Raw genomic sequence first — 16,897 nt, 5'->3', positions numbered from 1 at the left:
GCAAAGAAACCGGAATGAAGAGAGCAGCGGCTGGGTGATGGCAAGAGGCGCCGCCTGTGGCAGACAGAAGGGGAAGGGCTGCCGATGGAGAGAGGTTTAGAGGGAAGCCGAATGCAGTCAGGCCGGGAGAGCAGAGGCACAAAAATGCTGCCACTAGGTGGAGAGCAGGGGGGAATGATCCAGGGATCAGAAGGTTTGTGGCTCAGCTGCAAGGCACGAAGGTGTCTCCAAGGTCCTTCAAGCGCTTAGATCCTGAGCCCCTCGGGAAGAAAATCTCCATCGCTCCCCAAAAGAACTGCAGGCAGCAGAGATGGGGACTGTAACTATGGCTGCCAGGAAGGCTTCCGCCCGCTCAGAGCGCCCAGCACAAGAAAGGGGGCACAAGAAAGGGTGGGCGCACGACTACTTCTGGAGGTAAACAGCGTTCAGTTGGGTCTCCACGTCCAGAGAAGAGAAATGAAGAATTACTTAAGCAAGCAGAACAACAGACGGGACATAGCTGAGACGTCCAGTCAGGCGGAAAACAGGTCACAACAAAGTGGCCTAAATGAAACAAAACAAAAGAAGATAAAAGAATAAAAGCAAAAAATACAGAACAGGGTATGTAAGACCTGAGAGAATATATAAAACACACTAACACAAGCATGACTCCAGTTGTGGGGGAAGAGACAGAAATGGAGCAGAGGAAATGGGGAGCGAGGGGGCGCCGACTCCTAGATGCCTGTTAGCCCGAAACCCAGAGGTCCCCAAGCAGGAGAAGCACAGAGAAATTGGCAGCGACACGGAGGCCACAGTGAGACACATGCTGTGGCCTCAGAGCCAACACGGACACCAACAGACAACGGAAGGAGAATCTCCACAGTAGAGAAAGGACACCAGCCAACCTAGAATCCCACAGGCAGCAAAGACAAAGGGGAAACAGCTCTATTCCCCAGGAAGCCGAGGGAAATCTTCTCGAACATCTGCATTATAGGAAATGTTACAGAAAGTTCTGCAAACTGAGGAGAAAGGACGCCAGATTAAACACACGGGGGCTGCAGAAAGGAAAGAAGAGTACCAGAATCAGCACACGGTTAAATGTCTCGGTAAACAGAAGAAAATTAATCTTTCAGTATTTTTAATTGACATACACATATGTGTATGTGTCTAAATTCTTGAAAAAGCTAATGACTGTTGGAAGAAAAAGAACACTGTATTGTGGGTTTTATGCAACATGTAGAAATTTAATATAAGCCCACAAGATGAGAGTGGGTGGGAGAGCTGTAAGGAAGCCCACTGGTGTAAGGGTCTCACAGCGCTGCACAGTTGTGTCATGTCACTGGTGTAAGGGTCTCACAGCGCTGCACAGTTGTGTCATGTCACTGGTGTAAGGGTCTCACAGCGCTGTACAGTTGTGTCATGTCACTGGTGTAAGGGTCTCACACCACTGCACAGTTGTGTCATGTCACTGGTGTAAGGGTCTCACAGCGCTGTACAGTTGTGTCATGTCACTGGTGTAAGGGTCTCACAGCGCTGTACAGTTGCGTCATGTCACTGGACACACATGATGGTACAAGGTGTGTACTGGGATCTCTGGAGGAACCACTAAAATGACACAGAGTGGCACAGCTTAAAAAGTCAAGAGAGCTGATAAAACGAAATACTTAAAAATATCAGACTGACCCAAAAGATGGCAAGAAAAGAGGGTCAGAAAAACAAAGAACAAATGGAATGCTAACATAGTGTTATGACATTGGGTTTAAAATCAACCATAGCTCCATCATCATAAATGAATTAGGGGCACCTAGGGGGCTCAACTGTTAAGCATCCGACTCCTAGGGTTTCCGCTCAGATCACGATCCCAGGGTTGTGAGACCAAACTCCGCATCAGGTTCTGCATTGAGCATGGAGTATGTTTCAGATTCTCTCTCTCCCTCTGCCCTCTCCCCTGCTGTACTTGCTCTCTCTCTCTCTCTCTAAAAAATAAATGAATTAAACATCCCCATTAAAAAGGAGAGCTTGTCAGACTATAAAAAGCAAGACTCAACTATATAAAGCATCTGATTTTCAGAAACAGAATAAGGACACAAGTACAAAATAAAGGGACAGAAAAAGATATTAATGTGCAAACATACCACATGAAAATTTCTGGTATGACTAGATTAAAAGAAGGCAAAGCAGACTTCAAGACAAATGGCTAAGGAGGGATACTTCCTATGATGAAGGGCTCAATGCATGGAGAAGACATTACATTTAAATGTACATAGAACCTAACAATATAGCTTCACAATATACAAGGCATAAATTTAACAGAAATGGGGGGAATGATTTCACTATCATTATTGGCAATTCTAACACTTTTCTCCCAGTAACTGATGGAAAAAAGCCACAAAACATCAACAAAGGAGAGATGATCTGAACACGATATTCAACAACTGCAGGGTACACATTCCCCTCTGGGAACTGGGAAGCATTCAGCATGACAGACCATACACAGGGCCTCCAGAACAACTCTCAGCAGCAGCAGCAGACTGAAATCAGAGCATATACTCTCTGAACTGAAATGGTATTCAACTGAAAGTCAGTAACTATAAAATAATCACAAAATTCCCAAATATGCGGAAGGTAACATACTTCTTAATTAACCCACGGATCAAGGAAGAAATGATACAGGAAATCACAAAATGCTTTTACAGTAATGGCACCGACACAGCATATCAAACGCGTGGGATGCCTCTGAAGCAGTTTAGAGGTCAACTTACAGTGAAGTACTAGTTAGATTACAAGAAGGTCTAAAACTGGTGGTCTCATCTTTGTAAGACACTAGAAAAAGAAAAGTTAAACCCCAAAGTAAACCAAAGGAAGGAAATCCCAAGAGTGGAAACCAATTTTATATAAAATGGAGAAGTACATAAAATTCAGTAAAGTCAAAAGTGGGGTCTTTGAAAGATTAATAAAATTGGCAACCACCTGGCAAAACTGATAAAGAAAGAGTAAAGGCAAAGCCTTGGTATAAAGAGGACCAGCACTACAGATCCTACTTACATCAAAAGGACCTTAACAGCTTCATACCAATAAATCTGGTAAGAAGAGGAAACATTTTTTTGAAAACCACAACTTACCAAACAGGCACAAGAAGACACAAACAACCTACACAGTCTCATGCCTAGTAAATAAATAAGTAAGAACACTCTGGCTGTATACTTCACCAATAAATTATGTTAAAATTTTTAGGAAGAGATACAATCCAACACACTCTCAGAAAACAGGAAGAAAGAACATCGTTACACTGATTTGATGAGGCTGACCTAACCCTGATAGCAAATCCTGACAAATACATTAAAGGTTTACACAGCAATATACCTCTTGAGCACAGATGCAAAAACCCTTTACAAAACACTAGCTAAGCAAATCCAGTAATATCAAATCATGTAAAAAGAATATATCATGATCAAGTTGGATTTAGCCCATGAACAAGGTTGGTTAACACTGAAAAAAATCAATCAATGTAATTCACAACATTAACAGAATAAAGTGGAAAAAAATATGGTCATTTCAGTAAGTGTAGAAAAAAATATTTAACAAAACTTTAAAACTATTATTGAAAATACTCTCAGCAAACCAGGATAAAAGTTTCTTCATTCTGATAAAGAGCATTCATGAAAAACCTCGGCAGCCTCATTCTTTGGTTATGAAATAAACCCTTCTCGTGTAAGATTAAGAACAGAGCAAGGATGTGCTCCCATCACATCTATTAATTAAACAGTACAATGAAGCAAGACAGAAGTAAAAGCCATAAGGATTTCTGTGGAAAGGTCATTATCCACCGATTAAACAAGCAGGTATATAGAAAACTCTATGCAATCTATAAAACACCCACCAGGACCAATGAGTAAACCTGGAAATGTCACAGAATACAAGGTGAATGTTTAAAAACAACAAGAACAACAACAACAACAAACACTGTATTTCTATATGTCAGTCACAAATAACTGGAAAAATCAAATTAAATAACATCCAAAAAATCACCGGTCTAGGAATCCGTTCAACCAAATGCGGCCACGTCGACAGAGTGAACATGTAACAGTGGGGGAAAGCAGGTGAGTGAGTGTGAAAGCCCTCTGTGGGCTCTCCTTACACCTTCTGTCTACATCTAAAATTCGCCCCAAATAAAGTAATTTAAAGGGGATGTTTTGGGGTACAAAAGGGAGAAACTTGACTCTGAAACTAGAAATCACACGGTGTGAGAGAATCATCGGTACCCGAGTATTACAAGAGTAGAGGAGGCCAGAGAACGCCCTTCGGAGAGACGCGTGTTGACGTAGTTATGGGTGAAGTGTCATGGCGTCTTGTAACTCGAGTGATTCTGAAGGAGCGTATTTTACACACAATCCAAACACACACATACATGCACACATTACCTACATGTATACGTGCGTATAACCCATAGACAGGCACACGCACCCTCTCACAGAGCAGGCACGAATTAAAGCACATCTGACAAAATGTTAACAAACCAACGCCAGGTGACCTGTAGGGTATCTGTGTTCATTAGGTTTCTCTTTCAAATTGTGGGGATTTGAAAATTTTCAGAATGAACAGTAGGGAAAAATAAATATAGTTACCCTTCATTTCTTCAATAAGAAAGTTATTTCCTCAGAACTATGATAAAAGCTTATTTTGGCAAAAGTTTATTTTTTTTCTTTGAGAGGAAGTATATAGCACTGGAACATCTTATTTTATACGGCAAAAGTTTCTTCTCCAAATTCTTCAGCCTAACATTTTAGGGACTGGATTTAATTACAACTTCCAGAGTGAGCCATTTTCTAAATTAATGTCACGCTGAAGCCCAGGATTGAAAAAATCGCTACTCAGAAGAATTATGCATTCTAAGTAGGTCAAAAGAAGCTAATTCCTCTTACTCCTTTTCCTTCCTTAAATGGAAGCTTTTCTTCCCCCTGGCAATCCACTTACCTAATATATCCTGCAAGTATTAAAATAGAAAGAAAATTAATGCTATGTAGATGAAACAGAAAAAGGAACAAATATAAACACAAATACATTATTGGCCAGATGGCTTTACTGGCAAGTTCTTCAAAACTTTAAAATGTAGTGTGAGGGTCACAAGTCTCACAAAGATAGCAATAAAACAGAATATTACAAACTGACTTTATTTATAAAACATACGTGTCTAACCAAAGCCAAGTACATCATAATCCATAAATGAATCAATTCAACCAATACAGTCTACGTTGTCCTAAGCTGTAGTGACCTATAGGTTTAGCAGAACTCTAAGATAAGAATCTAAAACAAAAATATTTAGTGAATAGGGCCTGCAACAATTTGTACTTAAGATTTTGTACATATTAAAGAGTTATATATTAAAGTTAATGGAACTGATCACAAAGTTTAGCAGGGTTGCTGAAAACAATATGAGTACACAAACATCCACTGCATTCTACAGATCAATAATAAACAGAAAATGAGCTTTTTAGGACATCATTTACAGTACCATCAGAAACGTGTACTAAATCCAGCACAAGAGAGAAAAGACCTTTATGGAAAAAAGCATAAGGAAGACATGAAAGAAGGCCTAAAGAAATGAGAGATCACTGCGGTCACAGTCAAAATCTCAGAGAGCTTTCTTTAATGGAACTCGACAAGCTGTTTCTACATATACGGAAGTGCAGCATAAGGCCGAGAATAGTGAAGACACAGATTAAAAAGGAAAACAAGAGGTGAGGCCCAGAACCTGCAGATGCCAAGAGTTGTTACAAACCTACATGATTGATACGTGGTATTATAGACGAGATGCAAAGCTACTTAGTATAAAGCAAGAGAGAAATAAGAGAACAGGTTCATATAAAAACGTAATTATTAAAAAAAATTATTTGCAGGAAATAAATTCTATATTTAGAAAAACCAAGAAAATCAATGGAAAAAACCAGTAGGAATGTAGTCTCCTGGTCCCTGCAGGATGACTTAGTAAGATACTGATCACAGCCTGAAGGGTCAGGAAAGACTTTGCAGAACTACCAACAGCTAAGCTAAAATCAGGTAAGTAAGTAAGAGTCAGCCAGGTGCAAAAGAGGAAGGAGCCCGAGCTGGGTAAGCACAGGCAACACGTCCAAAGGCTCCGAGGGAAGAGACCATGGGCATGCTTGGGGTCTGCACAGACGCAAAGAGCTGGCACACAGAATTCGAGACAAGCTACCAGCGACTAGAGTAGTGTGCAAGGGCTAGATCTTAAGCCATGGAAGGTGAAGATTTCACCCTGAAGGCAATGGAAAATCTTGAGGAGTTTTAAACAGACAAGTGATATAGTTAAGTTCTTTAGAAAAACCACATTTTCAAAGTACACTCGGTGCAGAAGGGAAGAGAGGACAGGAGAAGGGAAGACTGGGGTCAGGTGGGCAAGCAAACAGCTGTTACGATGTTCTGACTGAAGGTGATGGTGGCCAGACCTCAGGCAATAACAGTGGCAAAAGATGGTGACAGACCAGAAGGATCTTAGGGAGCATCGGTCTGTCAGCCTGGCTGACTGACCAAAGCGGAGGCCAGGGCCATTCCTGACCACACGTGGGTCTGGACGCTGCAGATGGTCACATGGGAAGTTTGGGACAAGCTGAAGCAGGCATACAGGTGTAAGAAGTCTTTTAGAATCAGGGAGAGAGGGGCACCTGGCTAGCTCAGTCGGTTAAGCACCCAACTCTTGATTTTGGCTCAGGTCGTGATCTGGATGTCCTGGGATCCAGACCTACATCAGGCTCCACGATCAGCAGGGAGTCTGCCTGAAATTCTCTCTGCCCCCTCACTCACACGCACATGCACTCTCTCACATGAATAAATCTAAAAAAAAAAAAAAAAAAAAAGAAAGAAAGAAAGAAGGAAAGAAAAAGGAAAAGAATCAGGGAATGAAATCATCAACTTACCTGTTTTTGTCAAATGACGTCCTAGCCAAACGTGACTGCAAAATAGCTGTTATCTATGAAAACAAAACCATTTAAAAGTAAGCATTTATGAGTAAAATATCAATACAATTTAATTCACAGTAAAGACAATTTACTTTAGAAACTCTTACCATGGCAGTTTGGTCCCCTAGTTTGTCAAGGCAGGAGGCTCTGTGAAGCTACAATATTAAAAATAAACAAAAATTTATTTTTTTTGCTAAAACAGTAGAAAGGTATTTCCTTAGAAGCAATGAAAAACAGCAATCATTCTGTTACTTAGTAATGGTTAAGATCACTTCTGCTTTATCTATGACTTCTTCCTAATATGCAGTTTTCAAATTCCACATACTCAAGTAAATCTGCTTCATATTTATAAAAGAAATTGTTTTTAGTGAGATGTATAAATATGATTTCTTTCTTTTTGAGTTTCTGCCCAAGTTTGCTTTGAATTCTCTGCCCCATGAATGCCCAACTGAGGTGCTGGCTTACCTGAAGCAAGGTCTCCACCACGTCTTCCACTTTCCCTGAAACATCCAGTTCGAAGACATACTCCATCTTGCCCTAATAAAAAAGGGAAATTAAATCAAATCAAAGGACGGGGAAGAAGCAAGTCAAACCATATTCCTTTAAGAACATCTTCAACCCCCTGCTGACCTGTGTGCGTATCTGCCCGCACCTCAGCCTGGACGGGGAGAGTAGATTCTGTCAGACTTCCTGCTACATGGATTATTTTGTCCCTTCTGCTAACTTCAGGCTTAGTTTGTGGTTCTTGTGCTAGTCTCTCGAGGTGCACAGTTGGGTTTTTAAATCTGAGACATTTATTTTCTTTAATGTAGGCAGGTATCACTACAAACTTTCCCCTTAGTGCTGCTTTAGCTGCATCCTCCAAGTTTAGGCATGTTCTGGTTTCGATTTTGTTTGTCCCAAGATATTTTTTAATTTCCCTTTTCATTTCTTCTTTGACCCACTGGTGGTTCAAGGGTGTTGTTCAACTTCCACACACTTGTGAATGTTCCTTCTATGTGTTTCTAGTTTTATTCCATGGTGGGCAAAAGGAATACTTGATATGATTTTAATCTTGAATTTATTTTTATTCATTTTGTAACCTAACGTGATATAGCCAAGAGAATGTTCTGTGTGCCTTTGAGAAGAATGTGGACTCTGCTGCTGTTAGGTTGAGTGTTCTTTGTGTCCCTTAGGTCCATCTGGTCTACAGTGTTGGTCAGACCCACTGTTTCCTAAATGACCTTCTGTCTGGATGTTCTACCCGTTACTAAGTGGGGCACTGAGGACTTCTATTATTACTGGGTTGCTAACAATTTCTCCCTTCAATTCTGTCAACGTCTGCTTCAAATACTTAGGTGCTTGGAGGATGGCGGGGGGGTTATATACTGTGAAGATTAATGTGATGTGTCACACACTGTCCTCTTCTCCTTGCCCCGAGGGAGAGTCTGTTGGGCTGCTCTGTCCCCTGTCTGCTGAACTATGGGTCCCCTGGAGCAGCAGCCAGATGTCCAGCTCCCCCTTGTTTCCAATGGCCCCATGCATCTAGGGCATATGCCAGCTCCTGTCGCTACTCCAAGACAGGCAAGACAGAAGCCAGTCTCTTGGGCAGCCACCACAACAGTCAGAACACTGGGTACACAGTCCAGTCTTGTCTCTCCCTCCCCACCAGAAGTTGGGAGCTGGGAGTTCCCTCCCATCATGTGGTATTTTGCCTAGAGAGGGCCCACACTGAAAGGATGTTACCAACATCCCCATCAGCCTCAATGAGGCTCATTTCATGCTAACCTGGGTGCAGAACCTCTTAACTGGTTTCCAGGTTTATCACAAAAGGGACCAGTCCATGTATCCTTGACTGAATCAGGGCCACCATGAGAGGAACAAACACTTTCTATTCTGTCATCTCTCATAGTCACCATCAGTGTCACTATTCCCCTCTTTTTTAAATCTGGAAATCCTCGGGTGTTCTAATTCACACTGGAAAAAAAGTGCTTTTCTTTGCTTCAGACAACCTCCCTCCTCTCCCTTTACATAACTTTTCAGTGGGCCAAGAACAGCTTTGCCCTTCAAGTGGGTATCAGGAGAGCCTTAGGAGGAAGAGCCCTCCAGGCGGTGGTTCTCAGCTTGGGAGAGAGGCATCCCCACCTCCATGAGGCTTGTGTCAATGTACGGAGGTACTATCCAACAGCAGGGGTGAAGGTATAGTAGGGGTGTCTGGTTTAGCCTGGGAGCAGGCTGCAGTGAAAGGGATGCCCCCCCCCCCAATTAAGAACTATCCTTCCCCAATGCCAACAGCCCCACCAGAGAGTAAGTTAATCTCATATTTGTGGTTTCTGACTAACTGGCACATGCAAGTGTTTCTTGCGCATAAAGCCCCAAGGCCGCAGTGTGTGGTCCACATGTCCCACGGGCGCGGACTAAGCACTGCAGAGACAGACATTCAGCCTGCAGGGCTCTTTGCTCAGAGAGGGTGGCTCTTCCTCTTCACAGAGGTGGCACTATGCAGAGCACTAGCCTGATGTCAGTCCTATAAAGACTCTCTCTTGGTCAAAGTTACCCTTTACTATATATTAAGCTGAAGCAAAAGAATTAAATAAAGCACAAAATGGTTAAATGTAACATCTATGCTTCCTTGATAAGTCCTGGAAAACCAGACATTGAATTTAAGTCTACTCATAGCTTCTCCCAATTAAGAGAATTTATAAATTATGACTGAGCTCCCAAATAAGGGTATTTTATAACTTATCAGTATTTCTCAAGCATTTAAAAAAATACATTCTCAGTAATATCCAGCAAATAATCTTATAAATGATACATATTCTGATTTCAATTTCTAATCTAATAATTTAAGCTTTTTTTTCTCCCTTATTAGACACATTTGTTTTTAAGTCAAAGAGTTAATTGAAGTCTCTTGGACTAAAGTCTGTGGCTCCCTTGGGTAATTTTGTTATAACTGCTGGTAAGAAGTTTCTAAATACACATAATTATTATATTTGATTAAAGATGTTAATAAAGTCACAAAAACTTATTGCTTAAAATCACTACGCAAATTGCTAGGAATAAATGAAAAGCTTTACTTACCCTTTCTATTTTATAAGGGGCAACAATGTTGTGTTCTTTAATGAAATACACCTGAGACAGAAAAATCAATACTTGTAAAATAACTAAAAATTTTCATAATAATGAGTTACCATAAATTAGTGTATTATGAAGGGAATTTAAATCATCGTCACATAATCTCAGTTTCCAAAAGTACTTGTATTAATCTTAGACTGATGTAAGAATAACAAATACTAAGTTAAAAAGAGATTCATCAAGGCAACAAGGTAGCAACAATTTTTTTTAAAGATTTTATTTATTTATTTGACAGACAGAGATGACAAGCAGGCAGAGAGGCAGGCAGAGAGAGACGAGGAAGCAGGCTCCCTGCTGAGCAGAGAGCCCGATGTGGGACTCGATCCCAGGACCCTGAGATCATGACCTGAGCCGAAGGCAGCAGCTTAACCTACTGAGCCACCCAGGCACCCCAGTAGCAACAATTTTTGAATAAATAAAATATTTAAGATGTTTTATGAATTCTGTACTTGTCCCAAGTAACCAAGTAGATGGGTGAAAGAAGCTAATCTAACTGCCTATTTTCTAAGAAATGGGTGAAACAGAGTTACTATGGTATGAAATACATTTATTAACATCAAGAAATTTCTCTAGAGGTGATCTGGGCACACAGTGCCTCATACACACAGCCAGCTGTTTACATTGTAGGTCAGTAACCATGTCCAACAAGCTGTGTCACCCCCAGAGCCATCAACATGGAGCTGGTCCCATTAGCCCTGCCTTCCCTCCTGTTTCGGTGAAGGATGTGCCTGGGTCCTCAAAGCCAGTCACTGGACTAGGCCACAGAATGCAGACCTCCCTCTACATGTCAGCTATTCAAAAACTTTGGTTGTGTAATATGCTCGCTGCACTTTCTCCCATTTGAAACAAACCACTGATACAAACCCTCCCTTGGTCTTATATCCTTCTTTTGCCATTTCTGTTCCTCTTTGTGGCAAAACCCTTTGCAAGAGATGGCTGTACTGTGTCTTGGGCTTAAGACAGGTTTTCAGCTGCACCATGTTATGGAAACCCAGTCGTGAGAAGGTCATAAAAGGTGCAGAGGGTCTCCATGTCACCAAACCCAGGAGTTTGTTCTAAGGTCTTCCTCGATTCTGCTTCTCAGAGCATGTGAGAGAGCTCACAGTTCTCCTAAAGCAGTTTCCCAGATGGTTTCCAGCCGCTGGCTCCTGACCCTCCCCAACCGCACCCGCTGCTCCTACTGTCTCCCTTGCGACCCTCTGTCTTCCCAACCACGCCCTGGCAGAGCTGCTGGGCCTCTGCCCTTAGACCCTCTGTGCACACCAGCCCCTGGGAGTCCTCAACCAGCCCCAGGGTGTTACCCACGCTAACCCGTTCTCTTTCTCATCTCCGTCTCCTCCTGGAGACCCCCACACTAATGCTCCCAAATGCCGACCAGGCTTTTCCTCTCAGAGGCCACATTCTAAACAAAGCCTGTTCTTCTCCAGGCTTCTCCACAGCAATAAAGGGCATGGCTATCCACCCTGCTGGGAATCATTCCTGATGGTTTTCCCTTGTACCTTGCAACTTCCCTTGTATCGTGCATCTATGGGGTTTTCCTTCAGAATACATGCAGACGCTGACCACCTCTCACCCTGCCATCACTACCATCCTGATCCAAAACCCCTGAGTTCTCAGCACCCCAAAAGGCCCTCCTGCTTCTGCTCATGCCCCCTGCCCCTAGCATATTCTCTACCTGGCCTCCAAGAGTTGTGCAAATACATACAAAGCAGGGGGCACCCCTCCTCTTCTCAGTTTTCCAGGGGGGGTTCGCTTTTGTCCTTTATTTGGACTCTTAACTCTGGCCCGCAGGCTCTCTGTGACATGGTCCCTGCCACCGCTCAGACCTTTGTGCCTTGCCCCCGGCACCCTCCTCCTCACCGCACCTGCCGCCCACCAGGATGCTCCCTCTCAGGGCCTCTGCAGCTCAGGGCACTGCCTGGCTCATTGGCTCAGCCCTCCAGCGGTGTGCCTTCACGCGCCGCCTGGCGGTTCTATCCACCGCAGCACACGAGCTCCTCATCCTCTAGCCTTCTGTCCTGTCGGCATTGTCTTCATTATAGAAGATGTCTGCTTACTGTCTCTTCCCCGATCTCAAGGAAAAGTCCTTGGGGAGAGGGGCTTTTGGTATTTTGTTTTTCCCATAGCTTCATAACCTTAAATATATTTCCTGGATATAAAAATGCATGACAAAAACTATTATTTACACACATACACCCTTCTTTATTCTAAAATTTGGAAAGCAAATCTGGAAGCAAAACTCTCTAATACTTGGAAAACTTTCTAAAATTTGGAAAGAAAATTTGGAAGCAAAAGAAGCAAAATCCTCTAAAAGCCTAAAGGACCATAACATTATTTCTGAAACACTGTGACCACTTAAGGTAAAAAGTTGAGTTTTGAGGTTTTGTTTTGTTTTTTGTTTTGTTTTTTTTTTTTTTTTGATTGTATACTTAATCCAGGAAGCTTGAAATAATTCTAGAAAGAGTAACTAATGACTGGTCACCCCTAAATGTGAAGCTGGTTTTGAGTTTGCCTGGCATGACACCTCCTCTAGTAAGTTTGTAAATAAAGTAAAATGGGTAATTTTTATAATGGAAACCACACTTCTAACTGAAAAAGTACTTCTTCCTTTCCAGATATGGACTTTCTAACAAGAGACCATGAAGCAGAAGGATACTTCAGAAACAACAAGAGCACAGGTACAGGCCTGAATTATTAATAATTGTGTTCTGCTCCCCCCGCCCCCACAACCCAGAGTAGCAGATGGCTACAAGCATTTGCCTCTATGCCGGTTAAAACAACATGAAGTCAAAGATAGGCTGTGAAATGCTTTCTTCCTTAAGATTCATTGACCTGTGGAAGGAAGACCTAGAAAACTACCTAATGTGGTATCTCCCAACTTTTAAAAAATATTTTTCAAGATACGTTAAAAAGTGCTCCATGAAAAGAAGAGGTAAGTGGTCCAAAAACCACTGGGAGCACCTCTGCTCCCAGCCTTCTTCCTCCCTGAGATGCTCACGGCGCTTCCTCCAGACCCTCTCTCTATTTGCTGAGGCACTGAGTCAGGTCCCGAAGTAGAGAAAGCCATATCTTTGCTTCCCACAGCTTCTCCTACATTTACCTGAGCGCGGAAGGATGTTCCTTGGAACACTTCATGGAACTAGGGCTCTGGACATAGTTGGGGCAACATGATCTCTAACCCTCTCACCTTAGAGATGAACAGGTAAAAATCCAGGGCAAAAAGCACGAGAGAGAGTCCCTCCACTCCCATCTTATTTGTAAGTTAAGAAAAAAACAAAACTAAACTAAAATAGATGAACTCCATATATGACAGGAGAAAAACTGTGTTTTTTCTCCGTGTTGCTGGTATTAAGCATGACACTGGGAACATATATGTATGCCGAATAAATTTGGGATGAGAAAAGGTCAGGACCCCAAGCCTCCTAACTTTTACGAGATGGCACATCCTGAGTTGGGGCCTCGGTTGTCACCAGCAGTCACCCTGAGATCCCCCTCAAGGCTGTGCTGCTGGCCTCCCACCTTCTGAATGGCTCAGAAGTTGCAGGAGAGACTGCAATGCTTCCAGCTCAACCCCCACACTCTAGCAGGACTCCTGAGGATAAAGCCATAAACCTGTAGGCATCACACAACTTTATGAACATTAAGGATCTTGGGGCACCTGGTGGCTCAGTCAGTTAAGTATCTGCCTTCAGCTCAGGTCATGATCCCAGCATCGTGGGACCAAGTCCCGCATTGGGCTCCCTGCTCAGTGGGGAGCCTGCTTCTACCTCTGTCTGCTGCTCCCTCTGCTTGTGCTACTCTAACTCTCTCAAATAAATAAAATCTTAAAGAAAAAACCAAACCCAAATATTAAGGATCTCAGAGTTTTAAATAAACTATATTAAAAAAAATATAGTTCTCAATGGTTAAATCTTAAAAACATGTAAACATCTATGCCAACAGTCTTCATCTGAGATTTCTACAAATAATGTCAGTGCTAAAGAAAAAAAAAGTGTGTGTGTGTCTGTGTCTGTGTGCCTGCTTTCACTCAGGTTAGAAAAAAATATTTACTATGTGTTTCTTACCTGACTGAAAATGAGTGAAATCTCCCCGGATTTTGCCCTACAATGCAGAAAAAAGTCATTAATGTATAAACTTATTTTGGTAGAAGTAAAATTAAACAGTTAGTGAGAATGACATACTTTGCAAAGTGTCTATTGGATCCATTTTCCCCATGTTTTCCTATTTTTATGCAATCTCTCAAAGGAATCTGGATAAAAATTGAGAGAAATATTATAAAAATAAGCAAGATAAAATATACACAAAAAGTAGGAATGTCTCTATTCAAATTTAAAATGCATTTACCTTAATGATGGGCTGGGATATTACATCTGGTTCAAAAATAACTGATTTTGAACATATTTTTAAGGAGCCTCTGATTTTCCTAAGGATCGAAGTACAAAGGATTATTATTAATGAACACAGTGAAAGTCAAAAAAGAATCATAATATATTTTAACTAGAAAGTAGATAACTAAAGCATTAACTGAAAGAACAACAATATAATTATTTTAATTACATTGACCCCAGGCCGATGGTTTGCCAACCCAATCCTATTAGGAACTGAAATTTTTATCATTCCTTTTGTTTATTATCCAGAATTCATCAACAAAGAACAACTTTACAGTATATATATATATATATATATATACTGTAAAGTTGTTCTTTGTTGATGATTATATAATATATATATATAATATATATATATATACAGTATATATATATATACTGTAAAGTTGTTCTTTGTTGATGATTATATAATATATATATTATATAATATATATATATAATCTGGAGTATAGTATTTATCTATGATTTGAAGTACAATTTGTACAAAGGAAGCAGAAAAAATAGCTTGATTCTTTATCTCCCATTCATTAAGTTTTAGAATAATGAGTTGGTGTCCTAGGAGCCCTGCCAGGTGATATAAACATCTCATGAACTTGTGGATTCTAATGATTCTGACACACTTCCACCACTACAGGCATTGCTCTTTTTCGGTGTTCAGTTTTTCCCACTTGTTGCCTAATTTTTCCAGTGGGCTCTTGTGCCCTTTTCATTCAATGTGCAGTAGTTTCTGACACCTCCCTTACTTGCCAGTAGGACAAGACGGGCCAGGCTCACCTTGCACCCTTCCTGCCCCAGACTTAGATTCAGCAACTTCTCAAAGAGCCCTCATTCTTTTTTTGTGGGAAGTGGTACGGACAGCACAGTCTCAGTGCTCAGGGCTACCGGGTTGTTTCTAGGCCTTTCCAGAGGGGAGAGCTAGAAAATACTTTCTTTTATTTTTATTTTTTTTTTAAAGATTTTATTTATTTATTTGACAGACAGAGATCACAAGTAGGCAGAGAGGCAGGAAGAGAGAGAGGGGAAGGAGGCTCCCTGCCAAGCAGAAAGCCTAATGTGGGGCTCAATCCCAGGACCCTGGGATCATGACCCGAGCTGAAGGCAGAGGCTTTAACCCACTGTGCCACCCAGGCGCCCCGCAAATACTTTCTTTTAAAAGAAAAGTATATGAACCTATACAAACATTTCCAATTCAAATATAACATTAGGTTTTTAATTTAACTCCTTTACTATTAGATTTGTAGGTCTTTCATCCTGAAAGTCTTGTCTTTTCATAGACATATTATTCATTTGCTTCATTTAACTATATAAATCTATGTGCACATGTGAATAAGCCAGTTTCAAAATAATAATACCCAAATTACTAACAACAATATTACAACTAAAACATTTACAACCTCTTTTTGCAATTCTTTTTCAACTTAGGCCGTATCTCACCAGAGACACAAATTACTATGTTGTGAAGCTGATTACAATAATTCTCTGTGGTTAACCTTCCAACATACATATAGTTAAGTTCACTTGTTTCATTTTCTCTTTGATTTTATAAGATTTACTGTTTCTTCTGAAATGTTAAGTCTATATTAAAATATATTTAAAATATTTCTACAGTTCCAAAGGCAAAATTATAAAATAAGGAACAGTCAGAGAAGTCTAGTTGCCATTTTATATTATTTCCCCATCGATCCTTCTCTGTAGATAATCACTTTCATTAGCTTTTAGTTTATGTTTTTTTAAATATATAATTTAAAATGTTTTTAATTTTTTAAAATACAACCAAAAAATGATTCTTCTCCCTTCATAATTATGTGAAAGATAGCATGCAATCCACAGTACTCTGCCTCTTATTTTTCACACAGAATATATGCTGGAGATCACTCCACAGCACTACACCTGTTTCATTCCTTTGTTACAGCTGCATAGTACTCCATTACAAGGACATTCCATTATTTATTCAATCAGTCCCCTATTGGATTATTTTCAGCATTTTACAATTACAAGTAGTGTTATGATAAATAACCTTGTACATATTTCCATTTCTATATTTCCCATGGTAAGATAGTGAGATAGTTCCCTACAAGTAGACCTGCTAGATCAATAGGTAAATGCACATGCAATGTTGCTAGATATCACGAATTTACTTCCATGGGTCGTACCACTGAACTCCATTAATAACTTAAAAATTATAAAAACAGGTTTTGGGTTGCTAGCTTATATTGGTGTTTTAATAATAAACAAATGCAAAAAAATAATAAACAAATGCACTTAATTTTAATCAAAATGTTTTACGGTATACAGCAGAGGAGTACTGGGAGGAAAAACAGAGGTATGGAATTAGGGAAAAGAATATGAGCAAAATTCCAGAAGAAAGCAAGGTGCTGATCTCAAGGAACAAGAATCGTCTAATTTGACTGCTAAGGAAACAGACATGCCATAAGTTCCCTA

General features: G+C 40.7%; 1 protein-coding gene across 3 annotated transcripts in view; it reads right to left on the bottom strand.

The window, feature by feature from the left end:
- Positions 1 to 16,897, bottom strand: part of NSMAF (neutral sphingomyelinase activation associated factor) — a 58,711-nt gene that overhangs the window by 23,561 nt on the left and 18,253 nt on the right. For all 3 annotated transcript variants that reach the window (XM_082720313.1, XM_082720312.1, XM_082720314.1), the window contains exons 3-9: positions 14,412 to 14,490; positions 14,249 to 14,316; positions 14,132 to 14,168; positions 10,014 to 10,064; positions 7,419 to 7,490; positions 7,061 to 7,108; positions 6,912 to 6,964 (exon numbers count right to left, since the gene is read on the bottom strand). In XM_082720313.1, the coding sequence (XP_082576439.1) occupies positions 6,912 to 6,964; positions 7,061 to 7,108; positions 7,419 to 7,490; positions 10,014 to 10,064; positions 14,132 to 14,168; positions 14,249 to 14,316; positions 14,412 to 14,490 (408 nt within the window). The remainder of the gene's footprint in view (positions 1 to 6,911; positions 6,965 to 7,060; positions 7,109 to 7,418; positions 7,491 to 10,013; positions 10,065 to 14,131; positions 14,169 to 14,248; positions 14,317 to 14,411; positions 14,491 to 16,897) is intronic.

This window comes from Mustela nivalis (assembly GCF_964662115.1).
Source record: "Mustela nivalis genome assembly, chromosome: 2".
Lineage (NCBI taxonomy): Eukaryota > Metazoa > Chordata > Mammalia > Carnivora > Mustelidae > Mustela > Mustela nivalis.
The sequence above is the reverse complement of the archived record's forward strand: the minus strand, read 5'-3'. Positions and strand labels throughout refer to the sequence as shown.